This window comes from Pomacea canaliculata, linkage group LG4, assembly GCF_003073045.1.
Source record: "Pomacea canaliculata isolate SZHN2017 linkage group LG4, ASM307304v1, whole genome shotgun sequence".
Classification (NCBI taxonomy): Eukaryota; Metazoa; Mollusca; class Gastropoda; order Architaenioglossa; family Ampullariidae; genus Pomacea; species Pomacea canaliculata.
The window spans coordinates 5,021,446-5,044,749 of record NC_037593.1 but is presented as its reverse complement, the minus strand read 5'-3'; the positions used below and the strand labels follow the sequence as shown (position 1 = coordinate 5,044,749).

Below are 23,304 nucleotides of genomic sequence, written 5' to 3'. Positions count from 1 at the left end.
AAGTATGGGTGGACAGACCATGTCAACAAGCCCTAAACAAGAAATGACACAACCCTCACCGGGCTAACTTAAGTGTCTTGCTAATATTTTCCCAGCAAAAATATTTCTGCCCACTTATGTATGTGAGCTTTTATTACTTATGGGCCACCACCCTTTCCTCAGAACAGTGGGTATCACCTGAGAACTGGTTTCACGGCGCCACCTCGACCCACCTGTAGGTCGAGTGACATCCATTAGGTCACAACCAGTGAGACTTCTTACTCACCCTCCTGCTGCACACCCAACCCTGATCTACCCCCCTGCTCCCGTTGTAAGCAAGTCTGCAGGTGTGCTTACCTTCTAAAATACTTATTCAGTCGCTACAAACATTTTGACTTAGCAAACGTCATCATCGTCGTCTGCCTGTTTATCAATCTGATCCTCACCACCTCACTAGCAGCTGCACATCACAATGACGGATGACCTGACCTTTCAGTATCTGCATCATTGATTTTGTGGACTGTGACATTTAAACTGTTGTTTGTGTGCAGTTTTGCGTGTTTGTTTGTTTGTTTGTTTGTTTTCATGTCAAGCACAGACAACTGCTGACTGAATTTGTGCTCTTTGACAAAGGGGAGACAATCTACTGCCTTTGGGTACAAGTCTAGCAGGGTACCTTTACCTGCGCGGGTAAATGTCCGTCTTTGTTCACCTTTCTGTCCGTTAGGTATCATCTTAGTGTCATGATTCTCACCGTCCTAACACTGCCATACTAACACTACCATAGTAACATTTCTAACAAACTAACTGCCGTACCCGTACCCGTGCTCGTACTCTCGAACCTGCGTTTATTTATCTTTCACATTTCCTCCACCCAAAGAGTGGTCTGGCTCCAACAGACAGCCCACCAAGCCTCCCACCAGCGCGGTCTAAAGGTTATCAGAATGTAACAACTTTATTCACTTACTCCAATTTTTTTTTTCAATCCGTCCCGGCATCTCCACATTTATGTGAAAAAGAAGAGTCGGTGAATAAGGCATGGGAGGGTGTTCCCGGCGACATATACCCACCTACCCACCCCATTATCAACCTTCCCTCCCTCAACCGCCCACATCCATCAGACGAGGCGGGTCCGTGCACACTGTGAGGGTGAAGGTGACGGGTGCCTGAGCACCGAGTGTTGGTCCATCTCGCCAGCGCTGGGTGTGCCCTGCCTCTTCACAGCCGCCGTGGAACGAGAAAAACGGGCTGCAGCGTGTCCTGCTCTACAAATGTGTGTGTTCCTAAAAAAACTTAAATGTTGATGAGATTTTAATAATATCGGCTGCCCTCGGTGAACTTTGATGCCAACTCACCAACAGGAGGAATGCGTTACGTGTGGGCTGACGGTTCAGATCTCAGCCGGCGAGACCGTTGTTAAAATACTTTTCTGTGTAGCTCTTCTAAAGTCGTCTGTCATCTAGGATTTTTTATTTCCCAGCAGTTCAGAGAGAAAGGAAGTTGTAAAAGGGATAGAAAGAAAAAATGTATGTGTGAACTTTGTTAAGGATTATTTTGCACTTGTAGCCTACCAACGATACTCAGATACAGTATTTAGTGTCTTTGATCCTACAGAAGTCAAACACGTCAGTTGACCATTGATAATCCACGAGAAAGACAGAAAAAGAGAGCGTGCGTGTGTGCTTGATGGAGAGAGAGAGATAGAGAGAGAGGGCTAAAAAGAATAAACAATAACCGAAAAAAACTATTCACTGTTTATTCATAAATCAAACGTGACATGTGCGCCACCAGAGGCAGATAATTCTTCCTCTGAAAAAAATGTCATGCAAGAATTACTTTTTTTCAACCTTCTGAAAGCTATAGATCGTTCTTGCTTGAGTCAAACCAACATCAGGTGGTACAGAGCGTCCATTGCCATCTTCTGACCACAGAACAACAACAGACTGTCGACAGCAAAGTCCGCTAACTCTTGCCATCAGCGCAAGAACGATAATCCACGATGTTACTCTTCCAGTCCGTGTTACTGAATTGTTTTGTTTTATATTTTATTTTATATTTATTGCCTGCGATCTCAGTGAGCATCTGTACCACGTGGTAGTCTTAAACATGCCATAAGCATGCCATTGGCATTCTCAATACTAATCACACTTTGCCGTGGAAGGTGATTAGCGTTAATGAATACACGTGAGCAAAAAAAAAGAAAAAAAAAAGGAATAAAATAATGACATCTTATAAATTGCTTCTAGTCTTTCGCCTCTCACTGATTGTGTACACCTAGCAAACAAACTATTTTAGAAATCGACCTTATCAGTCGGAGTGAGAGAAACAGTGGCGGAGTATGTCTGAATGCTCACGTGTCCCTCCCTGAAACAAATACAACAGAATAAAAACAGATTAGAATAATAAAAAAAGTATTACAATAATAATTTTTTGGTTGATAACTGCAGAGTGTATGCTATACCCGTTTTTATTGCGATCTTTTCCTTCAAAAACACTTTGTTTTCTACAAAGAAAAGATGGCTCAGACCAGGAGCTGTCGCCTATCACAACACGAGACAAGTTTACAGAGGGACCGTTTTTTTTTTTGTAAACAACTAGACATGGCTGTATATAAGTTGTGAACAACTTAATAATTTTCAAAATTTTCTCGTTATTTTTATTGATAAGATGATTGGCTTCAATCATTGCGAGCAAAGAGCTCAAGTCTGTTATGCCAGTCTGGCAGATTGTCTTGCCCCTTGTACCCGACATGAGGTCACAGATTTGACCTCTTTCCTACACAGGTCACAACTTTGATGTTTGAAAGCATGTGTTTACCGTAAGGCAGTTGTTTACTAAGTAGCTTGCAATGTACTTAATCCGATTTTTTTTTTCAAATTGCTTCAGTGAATTTCTAAAGGTTATGATGGTAAAGCTAGGTTGTATGTGAGTGAGGTGGTAGAGCCCTCGGCTATTTTAAGGTCAGCTTTTGTGACCTTCTTATACTTAAATTCTTTCGCCACCTCACTTTTTTAGCTTAAAAAAAGTATGTACTCGGGTTTAGCTTTTAACACAAGGGTCCAGCTGTAAACTTTAGTCGTCATGAGATCTTTGCTCACTTCCCGTTAAAGCAATAACGGTCAGAAGTAAGAGTCAAATATCCTGGGTTACACTCAGTTTCTTGCTCATACATGGGTTTGTGCATGTTGGAGTGAACATGAAGGCTCCAGCCCATGCTACTACTGTCTTTAACCCCTTTAACCCCCGGTCTTTTCCTAAGACTAGTCCCAACTGACTTTGCCCTCATACCTTCCTTGTTCCGAAGGTAACTGGCGGTAGCTATGTGTTACAACAGGGAGGTAGACTAGACTTGTTCCCAAGGTAACTGGCAGTAGCTATGTGTTACAACAGTGAGGTAGACTAGACTAGACTTGTTCCCAAGGTAACTGGCAGTAGCTATGTGTTACAAGAGTGAGGTAGACTAGACTAGACTTGTTCCCAAGGTAACTGGCAGTAGCTATGTGTTACAAGAGTGAGGTAGACTAGACTAGACTTGTTCCCAAGGTAACTGGCAGTAGCTATGTGTTACAACAGTGAGGTAGACTAGACTTGTTCCCAAGGTAACTGGCAGTAGCTATGTGTTAACAACAGTGAGGTAGACTAGACTTGTTCCCAAGGTAACTGGCAGTAACTATTTGTTACAACAGTGAGGTAGACTAGACTTGTTCCCAAGGTAACTGGCAGTAGCTATGTGTTACAACAGTGAGGTAGACTAGACTAGACTTGTTCCCAAGGTAACTGGCAGTAGCTATTTGTTACAACAGGGAGGTAGACTAGACTTAGTACCTCAAGCAAAAGTCGGCGAAATAGCTTGGACAAAAATAGTTCGGGGCAGGCAACTCCCTCACTGGCCTCTTCTGTGGGTGAGACAGAATGCATCCATCTTACAAGGGGGCTTAGCAGGGTTTATGGTTCTTTAGTAGAAATATTTAAAGAAATAATGCTAAATGTAAAATGCTATTTCCCCGAAATCTAGAGAATATTTTTTGAAAGGATTTTTTGTTGTATTTTATTTGTTTCCTATGATTGCGGTAGCTGATGATGTTATTCTAACTACTGTTGTTGTTGTTGTTGTTGTTGTTGTTGTTGTTGTTGTTGTTGTTGTTGTTGTTGTTGTTGTTGTTTGTCGCAGCACCTACCAGCCCAGAATTCGAATCGACACTCCTCAATTTTGTCCTCCAGTCCCCGGATCTTTTCGCGAAGCTCGTGAATCCGCTCGACCTTCTCGGCCATGGGTTTGTTGGTGTCGTTGTGAGCAGGGGCAGACAACCGCAGCGCGCCTATGACGCTGTCCTCGCCCTCGTACTCTCCCTTGACCATGTCCTCGCATTTCTCAAGAGTTTCCTGAGAGAAAAACAGAGGCTCCGTTCTTTACCGAACCCTGCTTTAAAAATACCATCACGGGAGAAAAATGTTTGTGCAGAAAACTGAATAAACATGAAGCTGGATAAACAATGCTAATAATGATGCATTGCTGTATTTAAAAATAGTTAAAATGTAATAAAGTGAAAAAGAATACACTGCCAGGTATTAAGTTACAAGAATTACAAATTCTGGTTATTAGTAGAAGTAGCATAGGGCCATCATCATCATCATCATCATCATCATCACACCCTCACATATATTACTGTTACTCATTCTAAATAGTGTAGAAAAGAGTTATGAAAGATTGAAAGTAGCTTTTCGTCACATCTGTACGAAATCCCTGACGCCACGCGTGGTCACGTGACGAGTCCGCTCACCTCCAGCCTCAGGATAGTCGTACGCAGGTGAGCCAGCAGGATGTCGAGGTCCGCGGGGAAGAAAGGGAAGATGTAGCGCCAGGAGTGGACGTCGGCCTCGTCACACCGGCCGCCAGAGAACGCCACCAGCGCCACCAGCCACAAGCACGTCACTGGACCCATGGCTGCAACGCAGGCGGTGACATCACGTGATGTCAGTTAATTAGGTCACGTGTTTTGTGATCAAGAGTTTTGCATAAAATTGACCTTGTGCATGTTGAAGTGGGTTTTTTTATTATTAAAAAAATATTTGTTGGATTTTCATTCCTCACGTGAATTCATCTCAGCAACAATAAAGATCTACAGACGCTCTCAAGAAGCTTTATGCAATATCAGTGTAACATTGTAATAGCTGTTACATGCATTACCTGATTTTGTCTGTCGGATGAAGACACCTACCTGCCCCCAAATAACAATTATCATCATCGTCATCAGATGCACATAAATACACGACCGATAAAACTAACGGACACATGTGACGTAGACAGCTCTGAGAAAGTCAGTAAAATAACTTACCTCAGTCTTTAGTCCCGATATGGCGCCGGCAACCAGTGTTCCTGCTCGGTCCAACTGCTTCACAAATACTAGCAGACAAATCCGCAGGTGAGTTTTATAGGTAAGTTCGCCGATATTGACTCCAGGCCAAGAAACGTGTCACCACAGAGACCGTGAGCTTTGGAGGCCACGACAGGTGCAAGGGACACCAAAGAATGGCGAACTGAATTGACGGTGAATTAAATTATGGGGCAACGGGAGTCTGGTTTGGGTTCCTATATCAACAATGTAGGACACCTAACGTCAGAAATGAAGGAAGAATAAATGAATAATGCTAGGGAAGAATGAGGAAATGCTCATTAAAAAACAAAAATTAGGGAATCCACACTATGAGATGAGTGAATCGACAGTATAAAACATGTCAAACAGTGAGTCTGAGAGACAGATTAAAAACGCTTGATCATCACACACATATAACATTTTTGACAATTTTAAGTTTGGGAGACCTACTACCTACACCTGTTGTATTTCTCAAGACTGCTTTTCCTTGTAAAAACCACATACGCACAGCTTCCTTTCCAGTTGTAAATGGTGGAGGTAGGGGAGAAACTACCTCGTTGCTAGGATTTTTGCTGATGAAAGGCCATGTTTGACCAAGATATGTAATTAGCGCCAACTTCACTGAATATTTTGCAACAATATGGCTTTGGGGGGAAAGCTTTTGTTTTATTTGATACAACATGCGCAAAAACACGGACGCGTGTGATTAATTAGATAACACCTGCAGTCAGGAGACCGTGAAGAGCGCGCAAGTTGGGCTCAGGGGAGGTAATGGGCCGGAAGATGTAAGGAGGAGCTAATCTGGAATTGGACGGCGACAACAGCTGCAGCAACCCATTTGTAGTGGAAGGTGAATGATGACACATGGTAGTCAGGGATGGATAGCACTGACTCACTCGTCAGGTGTGGACTCCTGGAGAGGTTTGAGTCACTCAGGTGATCACCGACAAGTTTTGTTGTCCACAGACTGTAAGCGAGTGGCACTGAGTCCAGCTGGTGGCCTGGGAGCCATTAGTAGCCGCGCCAGCACCTTGAGGTAATTAGCTCGACCTGTATCATGATGGTCAATGAAGCCAGCAGTTTATTTTATATTAAACATCCATGTAAGCCTTTTGACGGGTTTCAACTGTGTGTGCGCGTGCTTGTCGCACGAGCGTTTGTCAATGTGTTATGCCAGTCTCGCAAATTTTCTCCTATGCATTCAGTTGTTGTAGTTTCCTTAATCACCACTAAATGCATATTTACTCATTCTCTAACCTACTATGGGTGTGTGTTGGACAAACAGGTAGTAAGAAAAAAAACAATAAAACAAATTTTCCAATTTAAATTCTTTAATTTCTAAGGCGTACATGCAAGAAGCGTTTGCATTTCTAATTAAAAGTCAGGCTGCCTGCCACCAAGCACACATTCACTTTCAGCCTAAAATAAAAAAAAAAAAATTAAAAATGAAATGAAAGTAAGCTACTATTGTACTGGCAAGATCGCACAGCATCTCGGATCCTGTAAGGAATATTTTTCAAGTGTTGTAAGACAGTACATACAAGACAATGGACCATACAATTTTTATTCAATTAATCGTCGTAAGAATGATACATGATTCCGTTGCAGAAATATCAGTTGGCACACCAAGTGATATGACAAGACAGGCAGCACGGATGTCTGCTGAATTTACAGATATGTTGACCATGGTCGCAAAAAAATAAAAAAATAAATAAAATAAAACAATGCTGAGGTGGATACTTCTCTTCACGTCACGTGATGTTCATGTAGTTGACATCTGACGCCCCCTAGTGACGAATATGATTTGCAGAACCTGCGTGGAATGAGATAATGGTTTTGAATATATTTCTTATTTCTAACTTCTTAACTGTTGCTTACATTAGAAGAACTCCTCCAATCTATTTACAGATTTACAATCGAATAACTGTCGCATATACGACAGAGCATTTAAAATTAACTAACCCAATTAATGTTCAAATCAAAATTTCAGTTTTGCTAATGAAACAATTTGAAACTAAAACTGCTTTTGAACGGTTATCGTTTAACTCAGCTATGAATTACGCCCCTTTATGATACGAAATAAATACGATACATTATAAATCTTACACAGTTGCTAAATAATATAAATCCAGTTATAATACAGCTCGGGAGAAGAAGAGAGGAAGTTTCAGAAATGCCTGTCGTACCGTGTCGGTTCTCTCCAACATGGTGGCTCGCTTTGAAGTTGCTGGAGTGACCATGACCATGAACCTTCACGTCTGGTACTCGCCTGTTGACCTGTCGATGCTCGTTCCGATGGCGGAAGGCGCCGAACTTCGGGTCCACGGGCTTAGGATGGAAGCCATCACGTGACATGTGGTGTTTGCCCGCGTGCTTCGAGTTGTGTCCGTGATGAGCAAACGGCTTTGAGTGTTTTACCGCAGGTTCACTGCACAGGAAGCATTGCTAATCAACTGGAACATCGATACCGTCTAAATAATAACAATAATAAATGTATTACATGTTAATATCACTCCATAGTATAAAAATTAATGAGGTAGTCTAGCTCTGTGTCACACATAGAAACAAACATGCTTCAAATGCTTTTAACAGTATATATATATACCAAACATGGAAAGAATTCAGAAATTAACATGGAAACTGGAAAATCGGGGCAAGACTTTTATATTTATATTGTCATGAGGGGCTGAACATGGACTGGGAGGGGAGAGAGTTTTCAACCGTCTAGCTGTCGGTGGCTGACCTCAGGAGGTGGTTCTCCTCCTCCATGGCCTTGTGCTCCCCGTCGCCAACTCTGAACTTGCCCACTCCATGGCCCTTGTGGTGGTTGTGGTTGTTGCTGTGGCCGTGGCCGCCATTGCGGTGACCTTCACCTGACTTTCTTTTGTCGCCGGTGTGGGTGGTCACGTGACTGCGTAGGCGGTCCTTGAGGAAATGGCCGTCTGGACCGTGCGACGGTTTGTCGACATCGACGCTGTTCTCGCTGTCATCTGCCAGGATGACTGCAACAACAAAAATACATGAGAGCGCCGCTTGTGACACTGCGTGACAGTGTCATGTCACGTTAACTGTGACAAAAAGAGAGAATCTACATGCTAAGCTTGTTCAGCAGCAATTTTAAGTTTCAAAAACCATTAAATCTCATCTCTTCTCTTTCTTTCTCTCTCTCTCCTACGGGAAAGCGTGAGCTGCCATCATACTCTGTCATCGGGTTGTGCAACCCTTGCCTTTGACCCACAACTTCACGTGCAGTTGCTGTGTTTGCCGTGTTGCTGTGACTACGTGAGGTTTACGTGACGTCTACGCGGCGCACACCGCGCGCATTCCTGAGTAACGTACAGCGTTGAATGGTGTATGATGTACACTCAGTATAGTTGTTCACCAGCCTCCTTTGCTGGTCTGTATGAAAACATTCGCCTATAACATCTCAACTGATTAAAAAAAAAAGCTTCGCCCATCAAAGCCTCAAAACACTTTAATTCTCTGTCGTCACAGTGTTTGCCCCTCAAGCTATGTCCCTCTATTGCTTTATAACTGGCAGGGACCTTGGGTCAAGAAAATAAAAATAATTGTTGTCTGATGTGCCTGTCGACAACCCTTTGCTCTCGGTGTATATAAGCAGGTGGAGAGTAGAGAGTGTGAGAATTCCTTGAGGGCATGCTCCTATCTCGTTAGCATATCTTTGAAACGAAGACTTTGAACTGAGTGTGTTGGGTTTTGAGTTTTCCTCCAGACCTACTACCTACTTCACTCCTCTTTTTTAACCGACCAGTCAGGTTAAAGACAGAACTTAGCCAAACCGATTTATTTTGTTGTCTCCGAACCGACGAAATGTTCTAGAACTTGACAAAAATGAATTAAGACCTTGAACACAAAGTGAACACGCACACACGCCTCCATTATTGACTCCAGAAGGTCGGCTGCCACATTTAACGGGTTGAACACTTCGTCTACACCCTACAGTCTACAGTCTGTACATACACAACTCAAACATCGGTGACCTTTACTCTTACACTTACTTGACCGACCAGGATCGCGACCTCGACCTTCTCGCGGCGCCTTTTGACAGTTTGACTGATGGGTCAACATGTTTCACTAAAGCCGGCTTGTACACAATGCGACAACTAGACTGAAAAATTCATTCAAGTTCGGATGCAAGTCTGTTTAAGTCAGGGGTAGAGAACGGTAAATTTCTAGAGACAACAAAAGAAAGTCCAATATGGGATAAACAGAACATATTTGAGTACATGACGGACAGACACTTTGAGAAAAAAAATGTTTTGTTACTAGATACGCTGTCTTCTTTATGAACTTTCTAACTATGTAAACATATGCTTTACAAATTTTAAACAGTTGGATGAAAAAAAAAAAGATTCCCCACCCATTCCTTATGACAACGAAGGTGTAACCCTGCGTTGGATGAAATAAAAGTGCAGTTCCAGTTATTCGTCCTCACCACTTGCTTCATTTCACTTTCTACTCTCTTTCTATTTGTGTGTAGTGGACCTCTAAGGACTGTTAATGATTGGGTCACTTAACTTGTTCTCTTGAACCATCGGTGAAGAGTGAGATTAAATAGACTTTCTACCAGTTAGAACGATAGTGGGGCTCGGCAAGGGATCAAACTCTACTTCCTCCTGACAGTGTGAGCAGTAAATAACCCTGAGAACCTCCGCATTACTGCAAACGTTCGTTTGAAAGCCTTCAACGGACTGGTTTTATAGAACGTGAGACTATAACAATTTTTTATGTGGAGATCATGTACAAAATGTACCCACCCACCTCCTGACCCCTACACACCACAATGTACTTAGTCAAGAATATGTCCGGTTGTAAATACCCTTTAGCCTTTTCCGCACCTGATAATCGTGAACATAAACATAAAGATGGGAAAACAGCACGTGGCCAAGGAGTGTCAGTCACACTGGCGTCAGGAGACAGGAATGTCATCAACCTCAAGTTGTGCTTGTCTCCTCCAAAGCCATTTTGAGTCGCTGCACCTGTAACCTTAGTTTTGGGGAACGTGGGACAGGCCTGACCTTTAGGGTCACATCACAGCGAGAGGTTGGCGATCAACTGGTGTGCACAGCGTCCATCGTCGCCTCCTCAACGGTTACTTTCTATTGCTGCGGATTCTGAAGGTTCACAATTATTACAAAAGGATTTAATAAAGATAAACAAAACCCATCTTCACAAAACTCAAACAAACGCTTTGCTAAAGTCTTGCATAAGAACAAAGTTCATTAATTTTTAAAAAAATCGGTTTTCGTCTTTTCTCGTCAACGTTCGTCTAGTCTTTGTTCAATCTTTTCACTGCCAGAGAAACCTGATCGCCATACGCATGTGAATTATCGTCCACTGTTTGTTTTATTGTGTAGACGACAATACAGCGCGGTAAAGAACTGTCTTTATGCGCATGCGCAGACCAAGCCAAGAAGGTAATTCCGTCCCGGACATTGGGCGTGTGATCGTAGGTGTATGTATCTTCTGTATCCTGTAATGGACATTCTTTTCTTGCCCTTCAATATTCCGCGATTCACTAAATATAAATTTGTGTTGCTCCGAAAAAAAAATCTGGATTTACTGTATTCATAGTTTCACCTGCAGTTGTCTTGGCAGGCCCACACCAAACTAATAAGTTCGCGGTCCTAATGGTAGAAGAGTGTTCGTCCTCGCCATCGTTCATGCTAAAATCACACCACCGGTAGAAGACCTCTCCTAAAATAAATAAACCAACCGACTAACCTGTACGACCAAATATCCGCCTTGGGGTAGCATTACAATCCCTCACAAGGTCTTGTGTTCAGTAAACAACAGTAATCCCCCAGCAAGCCAGCTTTTCAACAACCCCTCTCTACCCAGGAGTATCAAGCCTGGAGTCAGGATTAAAAAGATGCTTTGGTCTTCCCGGTTCTCGTCATCAGCATCGAACTCACTAAATCGCCATGCTTGTTTGTGTCATGTACAATCCTTTAAACACCCGGAAACCACAAGAAGAGAAGAAAGTAAGGAAATACTTGGAAAAGGAGAGAGAGAGAAAAACAGGGGAGAAATGAATCAGCTACCTGTCCCCTACAAAACTGAAAGCAGCTCCATCACTCGACTGTCTGGTCCACATCAGTCATGTACGCAGTGTCCTGCCATCACTCGTCGCTTACCAAGCAAAAAAAAAAAAAAAAAAACCCAAAGAAAACAACACAACAAACTCGCTGACCATCTCTGCACATACCCCTCGACAACATTCTAGTTCACCTACTCATCGTAATGGTAGATGGTCCTACCTACATAGTGAAGTACTCATACATAAATATATGTGACATACAGTGAAACACTCATGTACATACCTGTCGCAAGTAGAGACAGGACAGCCAGGCAGGCAACCAACTTCACTTTCGCCATGTCACCTTTTGCTTTCTGTGTCAGTAACCACGGGAGGAAATGAGAAGACTGCGCATGCCCTGTACTACACGCGAGCAGGATATATATAGCGGTGACCTCCCTTTGCGGGCGAGAGTTCAGTAGGGCTTCCGTTCACACCCGACAGGTCTCAACGGCTGTGGAGACGTTGTAATCAAACCTATCATATACAGTTGTGTCCACGTCCAAAGACAGACAGACCCTGAAGAGATAAAACAAATCTCGTGTTTTTAAAGATATGATCGACTGTTTGGGAAGTTGGTGGCTTTCAAATCAAATCAAGCAGGACAGAAATTTTTCTTTTATCACAATCACAACCACACATACAAAATAATGCGAGGATATATATAAAATATCTGTCCCTGGAAAATCAATATATTTGTTTTATGTGTACGATTTTTATTAAAGTAAGCAAAGTAAAAGAAACAGACATTTTGTTTCTCGTGCACCAACACTGTCCAACAAACCGATTGTTTAAAACGCTGCCCACCCTGAGCCACTCAGGTGTCAGTGGTAGTTTGCGGGTCAGTCGAAACACGTACAGTGTGTCGTCAGACAAAACAATGTATCCGGCTACACGCCGGCCTGTGTACCCCGAGGGGTGGATGTTGTCAGCCAGACGTGTACACACGTCCAAGGCGGCGTCCACTACAATGTAACAAAGCAGGAAGCTGGACTTGTGGCGAGTCATGATTGTTTGCAGGGCCACCGGCCAGGTACCCGGTAGAGAAAAGCTCAGGTATTTCATCTTCTGGCGCTATCAGGCTCACGCCACCCTGTTCAAGTGGCCCTACCGTCAGTTTTATGAGTCAAGACTCTTGTTGTAAACAATAATCATACAAGCACTGACCACTACTGTAGAGTTGACTGCTGGCGAGTCACTAGTTTGAGTACAGAGAGCGGGATGAGTTTGTGACAATGACATGGGTAGATTGAAAGAGCACGATATTTGGTGACGTACAGTAAGTGGTGTGTGTCTTTGGTACAGTGACCATCACACTGCTCGTGCTCCAAGTTTACACTGGGTAGCAGTGAGTGGCACTTAATCTGTTATATCTCAGCAAAGATAAAGTGTTGACGACTGGGACTCAGTATGACTCAAGATAGTAGTATTCGGGACACTATTTCATTGTGGTGAGGGGTTGCCAACTGTTAGCATTTCTCAACACAGCGAAAACCAACTACACAATAAAATGTTAACTTGAAAGCGCAGTTATTAGGTTCAACGTTAGCTTGGAGAAAACAACAAAAATAAGTAAATAAAACTGCGTAAAATAAAATCTCTCTGTACTTGTTTTCTTTACCGATCCCCTTTTCATGGAGAGGAGAGATTAAAGCCCTCGCCCAACAGCTCGGATACACGCGATTTTATTAAAAAATGTGGGTGTAAAATCTGACAAAGGCCTTGTTTGCAAATCTAAATATTTCAGAAGGTTCAGGTGAATTTCTTCTCTTGTCCTTATCACTTACTGTTTGAGCTCTTCTCAGAAGATAACAGAAGCGTGTGACCTTTGTCGGCCTGCACAAAACATTAAGCGGGAGCTTAAAGCCCGCCTTTGACAAGGGAGGTAATACATTTTCTTAAATTATACATGATTTGTGGGAGCTACCTCCCTTTAACCGAAAATTACGCACTGCCAAACTAAAAACTAGTTATTTTGTCGCTTTTTCCTTGATATTCTGCTATATGAACTAAAACAGTTTTCCCATTTTGAAAATATTTTTATGCAAAACAGTGCAATAATTTGTGTCCAACATCGAAAGTCGGATCGGCCATGGCCCAAAAGATGAATCGATCTGAGAATGACACCAATGACACAAGCAATTGATATTAAATATTTCCAACAGAGAAATTAGTTGTTCGAACAAGTGCAGCCACCATCTTACTAAACACAAATTAACGTTTGTCAATACACATTCAGAAAACAAATATTACAAATGGCGCACAGACGTGACCTTTAATCTAAACATTTTTTTTTAATCTTTTGTCTTCATTTATTCTAGGTTTGATGTTCGTATTAAAGGTGATGTATCCATAATGTTCAGTTGATATTAAACAGGTGTCGCTGCTTGGCCATTCATTTAGCCATGTCCTGGGTAAATTTGATTTACGGCGTTTGTTCGACATGGTCAGAAATTTTTGTTTAGTTCATAAAATAATTTTACATGTAAAAATAACAATGTATATTTGAACATAAATACCCATATAACAACATTTAACAGGCACGCACACCTATGCCCTCTCACACATACACATCAACTTCATCCAATAGAGTAGATATGATCGGTCCCCCCGTTGGTCGTTGTTTGTTACCAGTGCACATCAGTTGTTTGTGCTTTATTAACGACTGACAGTGAAAACGACAATACTATGAAATGGCCGCAAAGAGCTTTACTTTCAATATTTAAATAAACCTACTTGAACTTGTAGGTGGTTAAAGTCATGGTTCGTGGAAGAAGGCAGGTGAGTCGATTTCCATATGAAGACCTCCCTCAGTTACAACCCGATTTTGATTGATTAGCAAGTTTTAATTAGGAGGTTTTACTGATTTGCTTCTCCCCCTTCTGCAGGTGTCTCTTTTCTGTTAGAGTCCACAAGATTTCATGTACCTTTATCATCCAAAGCATCATCCTTAACAAATTGTTTGAGCTGTAAGCGTCTCCTTCCTTTCTTCCTTCCTTTACTTGTCTAACAGACAGACAGACTTGCTTTCTTCTCTTTTCTTCTCGTTCTACCTCGAGTGTTCTTATATTCAGGAAGCATGGTTTTGCTCTAGTCTGATTTCTTTTGTCTGTACGTTTTTCTCTCAAGAGTTGTTATTTTGTATGAATGTTTTTCTTTCATGTTGTTTTTGTCGCTTCCACTCATTATTCTGAAAAAAAATAGCATCTTAAACATCGAACAATCAAATATCGCATGACAGCAGTGTAACAGCAACAGGTTTTGGTGACATCAATTCAAAGTATATACTGTGTGTATATATATCAGTAGATACGATCAAAGATACGAATGTGTTTCAAACAAACTTTGCATCCCTGACAGTTGACTCTTAACTTTTCCATCACTGGTTTTATTGTCGACCTTCAGTCTGTCGCTTCATTTGAGTTGTGCGAGGGGTAGAGTAGAGAAGCATTGAAATATTTGAAATATCATGTTCGACAACGCACACGCAACAGTTCAGAATGAAGATGCCACTCTCTCTCTCTCATCGATGCCATCTCCTGTTACTACATTGTTCTGCGCAAAGTATTTTAGGGAAGAAAAGATGGCTGCCAGTTAAAGCCAGGGTTAGTTGGATCCAAGGCAATTTTACATTCGCAAAGACACAATGCTGAAAATAAATTTGGCTTATTCAGTTCTTTTTCACTTAAAGCCACCGGTAGCATAATGAAAAAAAAAATACACATCTTTTGGTGTGACATGCACTAAGAACCATGCACATCCTCTGGTGTCGTCTACATCAAGAACAAAATATTTCGAAAGATTCCACATCCTACCATTTCTTTCCCCAAATAATAAGAAATAAAAAGATAATGCGAAAGGCCATTAATTAAACACAAAAAAATGTTTCAAGTGTGCTGAGGAGAAAATTACAGAAATCTCAAAACTCCAGATAAAATGAAAAAAGCAAAAGCATAATCGGCCACGCCATAACTCTCATTGCCTGTAATTTCCTGCACGTGCAGCAATCAATGTGCCCAATATAGCCTCGTCCTCTCAAAAGGCAAAGTTCGCAACAAAAACGGGATTTTTTTTTTCTACAGCGCATGTAAACTGAATGATCAAATAAAGATTTCAAGCGGAAAATCGACTTTATGTCCATGTCAAACCTGCAGGTGATCGTCGTGGACGAAATCCTTGTCCTCACCTGCAGCTGGGATTCGTGTCGAGACTGTAGCGTGCTTTGAGGCCGGTGGAGGCAATGACCTCTGAACTGTGTGCAGCCCAGCGTGTGCCCGACCTGGCCAGGTAAAAACCGACCTTTGAGAACTGTTTGTAACCATGACGGGCGCACATTATGCTGCACGCTTGACCTACCTGCTGTGTTTGACTGGCCGGTAAGTAATAAGCAGCGATAATAATAATAAAACCTCATCCAGAAACTTTTCCAAACCGCAAGATGCTATGTTGCAGAGAAATATGACAGTTGTGCGAGGTTTAAAAAAAAGTTTTTTACTTAAAGAACCTCGCTTCGAACGTGGCAATGGAAAAAGTAAATGATGTTGACGGGCTCTGAAGGATGTACTATTCCTAAAAGGAGGTTAAGAACTGAACATAGCACAAGAGGGGGAGAGAGAAGAATGAGATGATGCGAAGCAAGGGGTTCGATGGATCCGAGACAGTCTATCAGGTTACATGGTACATCGCTAAACAGGTCATCTTGTACTTTAACTTCAAGTATCATGCTGAGCCCTCGACAATAGTAGGAGCTGCTAGGTCTGGCCGCCGTGACGTGCTGTGACGTGCTCGAGTAAATCTCAACATCTGAAGATAAATGCATCTTAAAGGACCCTGTGACGTGGCCGACCTGAAGAGCTGCGAAGCTCTTCAACCTGTTGCCACTAAGTATATGCAACCTTTAAGATGAGGTCAGGAAAAGGCGAAGTGGCAATAAAGACAGAGCTTCCTGCTGTTGTTGTCCATCCTTTGTTGGGGTCCGAGATGCGCTCTCAAAAAGTAAACGAGAGGAACCTGCATATGAAGAGAACAGCTGTGCTCTTAGCTGCTAGGTTTCAGAATAGATAAAGTAAATGGCAAGTAGTGGATTTCCTCTATAAAATTGTGAAGGCCTGTCACATGTAAGAGGAGCGTGGAATGAGATAAAATGGGTCATCACGGGAGAGAGGCTGACCGAGGAAAGCATCCGGTGCTTCAAGATAAACAAAACGCAAAGTCTACACCTCTTCCACTAAGTAAACTATTTCTCTCTCATAGACATAAAACACACACACACACACACACAAAATGACAAGCAGTGAGTTTTAATGTGTGTTATACATCTTTACACAAATGTATCATATATGAAAGTTCACGACCAGACGGAGTCTTCAAGAATACAGTGATTATTAATCTTAAACAGAACAAACAGTGGGTGAGTTTGGTATCTAACACTGTACACAGCTTTTATAGCCTGAAACAAAGGTAAAACCAAACAGTTCATTCCATTATTCCCCCGCCCCATCCCAGGTCTTTTTTGCACAGCGTGAAGTACGGTTTGGCAACTGATGGAGAGAGTGTTCAAAACTTTGTCATCTGGATTTTTTTATTGACGACAGAGGGCGCTACTTGGTTTGTTTTTGCTTTCTTCTTCTCTCTCAAAGCAGCATCCTTCCTTCTTTCCATCAGCGCCCGCATCTCCCTGTACAGAGAGTGGTAGTCGCCGAAGTTAGTGGCGATGACGGCTATCGGAAGAGCCACGACCAGCATTCCGGTGACCGCGCACGCCCCGCTGACAAGCCGACCCTGGTAGAGGTCGGCACGACGTCACCGTAACCCACTGAGGTCAAGGTGATGATGGACCACCAAAAGGCCACGAGCAGGTTACGGAAGGTGAGAGGCTCAAAGATCTCCACCACGTAGATGAAGATGGCGAAGCCAGCGCCGGCGATGGCGATGATGACGATGAGCATGAGCAACTCCTTGCGGCAGTCCACGAGACACAGCTTCAGCAGCCGCACCTCGTCCGACCTCCACCCCAGGCGGTAGAACCTGTGAACCAAGTCAAGAACGAGCATCTCGTTTAATTCACATCACAGTTTTCTTCTTGAATGTTCTTTCTTGGTCTTTAACAGAATAAGCATGAAGCCGAATATTTTTCTTCCGTGTTCTTCAGGGTTAGAGGTGAGGGACACACTGTGGTGGATTCATCCACTGTCTATAAAAATACTTTCTTCTGCTTAGTGCTGAATGGCGATGTTGACAAAAGTTTTTCGTTTTACCTGAAAAAACGGAAGTAGGACACCAGGCGGCAAGCCTCACCCACGACGGCAAGGACTACGGTGTCCTGGTGCATGAAGAAGAAGCCCAAGCCATTCGGCTGCTATGACAACCAGGTCCAGCCAATTCAGCAGCTGTCTTGCGAAGACGTCCTTCTCGCGACTCACGAGGAACCTGGACACACGCATGTATTTATACACGTACACACATATTCACATATGTACAAACATGAATATATAGACATGCATACATAATAAATATATACACGGCTATGTATACACATCTATACATACACATACCACGGTCATCCATATGCACACAAACACACATTGACTCATGCATATGCATACACATATACAAACACATACATAGGGCAATGGCATGTAAGACTGAGCCGAGTGCATAATTTTTGGAAAGCTTTTATACATCATCATGATAGTTGTCGTCGTAGTCATCATCATCATCATCATCATTCAGAGTGCGGGGTTTTACACAAAGAACATTCCACATCTAATATCTGAACCAGGAACGTATTTCAGCTGGAAAAAATTCCAAGACACAAAGAGAGACTGGATCGTGTATGTAACGACAACTAGCTCGACATGTGACCCACACCTCACCAACCTATCCCTCCCCCCTCTGTCTTCTACACACACACGCACAAACAAACAAATAAATATTGACAGTTGAATCTGCATGAGAAATGCATAAAATTCCACTGATCCGTGGATCGATCTTACTAAGGCTTAATGCTGACCAAATCCGTTGAACCAGGTCGATGAAGGAATAAAGGAAGCTGACATGATAGAGCGACAGTCAATGTTTTTCAGGGAGACGTCAGCAGCCCACGGTGAGGCGAGTTCATAATATGAAAGGCAAGCTGACTGAAGGTCCCACGAACTGGACGAACAAGTGGTGATTAGCATTTTTAATCCCTCTCAGCTGTCACACAATTGATATCTGTATTTTTACGTCTTGGCCATCTGATGTTATCATCAAGGCGAAAGACCTCGCAATGCCGGCATTAAAACACCCTCCTCCTCCATCTGCCACCCATCCACCCCAGCCCCCCATCAACCCATACATCTACTGCTGTTACCGGCAGGCTGCTCAGCCTCGGCTTAAGACGGTGACAAATCAGACTTAAAGAGCTTGTGAACAAGACACAAAATACATCCTCCATATGATCCACTTTTTACGACTGCTGCACGTCCCTGGCTGAACAGGAAACACGTGCAAATCTATCACGTGACATGACAGCCACCGGAAATCGCCATCGGAAAGGGGAGAGAATAAGGTGGAGGAGGGAGGGAGCTGGAACGAAAGACTGATGCAAGGTGTTCCCAAAATAAACATTCCTTTTCGAGATCTTCCAGATTGCGAGTTCGTAGAAAAAATTGACTTCTCGAATCTCGGGGACTCGCGGGAAGGTTCGCGAGACTTCGTGAAATAATTCTGCGCGTGAGAAGCGAGGTACAAAAGAGCTCGCAGATCAAACTGAGGCTCCCTCCCTAGTCTGCCAGGATTAGTGGAGTCACGACGATGACCCATCTCCGAGCTTCCCTGACAACTGCAGCCATTATGTCTGTCAGGATATCACCGGCAAAATGCATTATATTCGTAACGATCTTTGCCAGCGGCTATTTTCAGGTCCGTGCTGACAATAAAGATGTAAACATTGACACGTTAGCTTTCGGGTTTAAGCTTTACATCCTTTGATATAATGAGATTCAAACCCACGCGTTCGAAGCCAAGGCCACCGTCTCATTAACAAACCTAGTTAACATTGTGTACACCTCTGTTTGCCATCCTCTCGTTCTTGAAGTAGTTGGCAACAATAAATTGTTAAAAGATGGTTTGTCCTTGTCGAGAAAAGGCAGATGTGAGTACGAGAAAAATAAATGGTTACTGGACTACCTTCTCGTTTTATATAAAGAACATCGTCAGCATTAGACACCACACCTGAGGATAAAGTCGACGGTGAAGACGACGAGACACAAGGTGGCGACGACCACCAACCACCTGGTGGGCCTGGTGGTCATCAGCAGGATGAGCTTGGGGTTGTCCACGGGCTGGTGCGGCTCGTAGGGCAGGAACCACTGACCAGTGAAGTTGTCGTACTCGCCGCTAGCCTCCAGGGAGTCCAGGGGGAGAGACTCCCTCATGGCCGGCAAGGTCTGCAGGAAGAGGGTGGACGTGCTGATCACCACCAGCGCCATGTAGAAGCGGAACCACAGCTGCGAGAAAATACGTTAGAGACAGGACCGTTGAAGGGACTGACGATGACATCATAATGACGTCTTACTTCCACCCGTGGCTAACCCTGAATTACAGACTATGAGCTGTCCTAAACTTATTCTATGTGACTTGTTGAAAATTATGTAGACAAAGATCTACTTGTCTTAAAGCAGTTATTCAATCGCTGAAAAAAGCAAATAAAATACAATAAATAAAATCATAATGAAAAAATTGTGATGTTTATTGTGACAGACGACAGTCCTTTGACATTAAACTGAGTCTCCCTTCCCAACTGACTCCAACAAGCACGCAGGTATGCTAGCGTGTTAGATATATATATATGTAAAACATTTTCCTCACACAAAAAAAAAAATGTCTCTCTCTCTCGTTCTCAGTCTTCCAGAAAACGTGGACTAGGGGACAGCTTCGGATTGTAAATCAAAAATGCAGACTTGGGCCGACAGAAAATACTTTCTTCTCATACTTTAATAGCGTGTGATTCACGCACACGTCAGACTAGAGAAACAGAACAAACTACCCTATATTCCCCCATCCCCCAAAAATAAAATTTAACATTTGAAAAGAAATTTATTACAACCACGCTATACATTTTCAAACAACTTTTTTTTTTTTAAAGATTATTATTAATATCATCATCTTAAAAAAGAACCGTTACATTAAAACTTGGCTAAAGTGTTTCTTCTACATAGTCTAATGCACGCCAAATTTTCGGTTTTACGCCGAGTCAGCAATAAAGCACAGCAAGGAAGCCAGTCCTAGAACCAGATGGCAGCTGAAGAGAAAGAACAGCGTGCCGGAGACGAGATCTGAACCCAGGACAGCCAGCCCTCACTGTATTGGTGACAGGCGCTAACCGTTGTACCACCGGACCGTCCGTCCACTTATCCGGGACAGCAGTCACGCCACTCATCTTATCAGTTCCGTGGGCAACTGTCACAATTGATCGACACGTGACCTTTAGCGATTTGTGACCCATTAAATGGACCTTTATGGAGCTCAGGTATATTAAAACTTTCACACATTCGTCCAGACTTGTCACAGCGACTATGACACACAGACCAGAGACAGGCGGCAGTAATCTGGTTTCTCCAACAGTGTCCACAGCCGCCACCGGAAGTTCTCCATCCTGCATCTCTTGAATTTGGCTTTGAGGCGGTGGAAGTAGTATGGACATCTGTCCGCAAAGATGGCTGTCATTTCTTCCTTCATTTTTCTCACTTGTTTCTCCTTGTACAGGTACTGAAACAACACATCAGGAGACAAGATTGCTTTCTTGGTCTCCGTCATCGCTTTTCGTCGATTGAAAGACTGATGGAGATTAAAAAAAGAGAAAAGGGGAAGATCACGTTTTGTTATTATTTTCCAGCCGAGAAACATTCTTTGTGCATCTGTAACTGGAGACCTCAGACTAGTTCACGCAATATACAGACTGCCGTATGTCCAATCCACAACTTTGAATGACATTTCTGGGAGACTACCATATTAAATATTTTTTTTTAAATCAGCACGAATCAGAATTCAATCTTATCATTCAGATTTTTAAAGTGGAATACTGTAAGACCCGTTGTTATGGCGCTTTACCATTAGAAACAATTGATAAACAGTGAATATGTAATGGAGTTTACACTGTTGATGAAACACTATATTACAGTTCAGTAATCTCTTTGTTTCTTGTTTTGCTATCTTTATAGTTAGGAGTCAGTGTCCGGAACGTTTGCTCATCATTGGTGTTGAAGACCACACTTTTTCGAGGGTGGATATTAGAAATGGTGGGTCCATCTCCTTTACCTTGCTGCACTATCCTCCCCCATCCATCTACGGAGTCAGGTACTCATTCAACAACAATATTAATTGGGCAAGTCCTTTGCGCCAAAACGGGTATCGAACCGTTCGCCTCCGGATTCGAACGCAAGTCATCTAACCATAAATTTAACCAATGTGCTTTCCCATTTCACAAATAGAGTGTTGAGCTCGTACAGAAGATTCAGACGTTTGTTCTTTGTCCAACTTCAATCTAAAAATACGAACATTCAGACTAAGGAACATTTCATGTGAATTTTCGTGCTGGCCATGAATACATCCTATGAGAAAGTGTGTTTGAAGGAAAAACAAACCAGAACAAAAGACATTTTCTAGGCTATACTTTACAAGAAAATGCAACTTGTAATAACATTCCTGACTGACATTTCTCATAAACCAATCCCTGATATTATTTTTATGCAAGACATTAATTTGCTTTCTTGGTTTAAAAAAGTAAAAGAACTTCAACTGGATTAAATGAAAAGGAACCTTTTTTTCAATTTTGGAATAAAGGTCCTCTAAAACATTCATAGACTGCAGATGTAGTGTAGACAGAGAGAGAAAAAAAATACGCACGTACACAAAAATATGTATATTAACATTTTTTTTACCTTCCAGCAGCAATCCCAAACCAGGCTTTCAGGAATCTTCCAGAACTCTAACTCCTTCTGAATGACGGAGGCACAGATGTAGCTGGGTAGGTGCAGCTCTCCAGTTCTGCACAATCCCAGGATGTACCCGAACACGCAGGGTCACGGTCAAAGAAGAACTCTCCTCTCTCCGCCACCCACTCGGCCGACTCACTGCCCAGCTCCGACAGTCGCGTTGCAGGAACGGAGCGCAACGTCTTCCACGTAGTCTGGAACGTAGTGCCGCCTACGTTCAGCTTCACGATGGCGCTCACTTCCACATCTTGGGCGACTTCCGTGGACATCGCCTTGGGGCAAAGAATACGAAAACGTGAAGAACTTCATGTGGAAGTATCGCTAACAAAACGTAGATATGTCAGAGCAAACATTTTTCTTCAAAAATTGTTATACGGGAAAATTATTTTTTTAAGGAAAATGGAAAAAAAAACTTACTGCAGCATGTCGTAAAATTGTTTTTCTGACAAGTCTGTCAAAATTCCGCGAATTTCATACACAACTGTTTTCGGAGACCAAATTACAGCAAAGGTTCGCCACCGAAAAAAAAAAAAGTCCCGAAAGCAATTTTTTTGTAGTGTCACAATACACCTTGGTATCTTCTCGTCTTTTAATCAAGGCAGGGAGCAATGTCTGCCACGAAAAACACTCTAAGACTTGAAAACCCTTCCTTCACAGCAGCATCAAAGGAGTACAAGGGACACCACTCTCTAGTTCCATCATTCATTTTTTTTCCTGTCTTGCTGTATCCGTTTTCTTGTGAAATTTTTTGATATTTTTTAAATATTATTTTTCTAACGGTATTCTATAAAGAAGTCATCGCCACACACAAAATTTTTCGTGATTCAAAACTGTACAACAGTCCAGTAGCTGGCGAGTTTCAGCTTCAACC

General features: G+C 42.6%; 2 protein-coding genes across 3 annotated transcripts; both read right to left on the bottom strand.

Annotated features, from left to right (window-relative positions):
* Positions 1-1,721: 1,721 nt before the first annotated feature.
* Positions 1,722-5,470, bottom strand: LOC112562848. Of its 2 annotated transcripts, XM_025236401.1 has the most exons (5): positions 5,316-5,470; positions 4,761-4,924; positions 4,158-4,362; positions 3,805-3,875; positions 1,722-2,343 (listed from the first exon to the last, which is right to left on the bottom strand). In XM_025236401.1, the coding sequence occupies exons 2-5, from the start codon at positions 4,920-4,922 to the stop codon at positions 2,287-2,289; spliced, it is 495 nt and encodes a 164-aa protein (XP_025092186.1). In that variant the 5' UTR covers positions 4,923-4,924; positions 5,316-5,470; the 3' UTR covers positions 1,722-2,286. The 2 variants fall into 2 exon arrangements, with proteins under 2 accessions (XP_025092186.1, XP_025092187.1); XM_025236402.1 differs by lacking the exon at positions 3,805-3,875.
* Positions 5,471-6,667: 1,197 nt separating this feature from the next.
* Positions 6,668-11,855, bottom strand: LOC112562847 (histidine-rich glycoprotein-like). The gene is made up of 4 exons (XM_025236400.1): positions 11,699-11,855; positions 8,098-8,356; positions 7,541-7,782; positions 6,668-7,167 (listed from the first exon to the last, which is right to left on the bottom strand). Exons 1-4 carry the CDS (start codon positions 11,751-11,753, stop codon positions 7,142-7,144), a joined length of 582 nt encoding a protein of 193 aa, XP_025092185.1. The 5' UTR covers positions 11,754-11,855; the 3' UTR covers positions 6,668-7,141.
* Positions 11,856-23,304: the final 11,449 nt, after the last annotated feature.

What these genes read in the sequence shown, in the direction of transcription:
- LOC112562848 (XM_025236401.1), bottom strand. Translation starts at nt 4,922, where the DNA reads ATGGGTCCAGTGACGTGCTTGTGGCTGGTGGCGCTGGTGGCGTTCTCT. An exon ending in TCGATTCGAATTCTGGGCTG is followed by an intron (nt 3,876 to 4,157) that starts GTAGGTGCTGCG and finishes TCTCACCCACAG; the next exon opens with AAGAGGCCAGTGAGGGAGTT. An exon ending in TTCGCCGACTTTTGCTTGAG is followed by an intron (nt 2,344 to 3,804) that starts GTACTAAGTCTA and finishes TATTTGTTTCAG; the next exon opens with GGAGGGACACGTGAGCATTC.
- LOC112562847 (XM_025236400.1), bottom strand. Translation starts at nt 11,753, where the DNA reads ATGGCGAAAGTGAAGTTGGTTGCCTGCCTGGCTGTCCTGTCTCTACTT. An exon ending in GAGGAGAACCACCTCCTGAG is followed by an intron (nt 7,783 to 8,097) that starts GTCAGCCACCGA and finishes CTTCCTGTGCAG; the next exon opens with TGAACCTGCGGTAAAACACT. An exon ending in TGTTGGAGAGAACCGACACG is followed by an intron (nt 7,168 to 7,540) that starts GTACGACAGGCA and finishes CATTCCACGCAG; the next exon opens with GTTCTGCAAATCATATTCGT.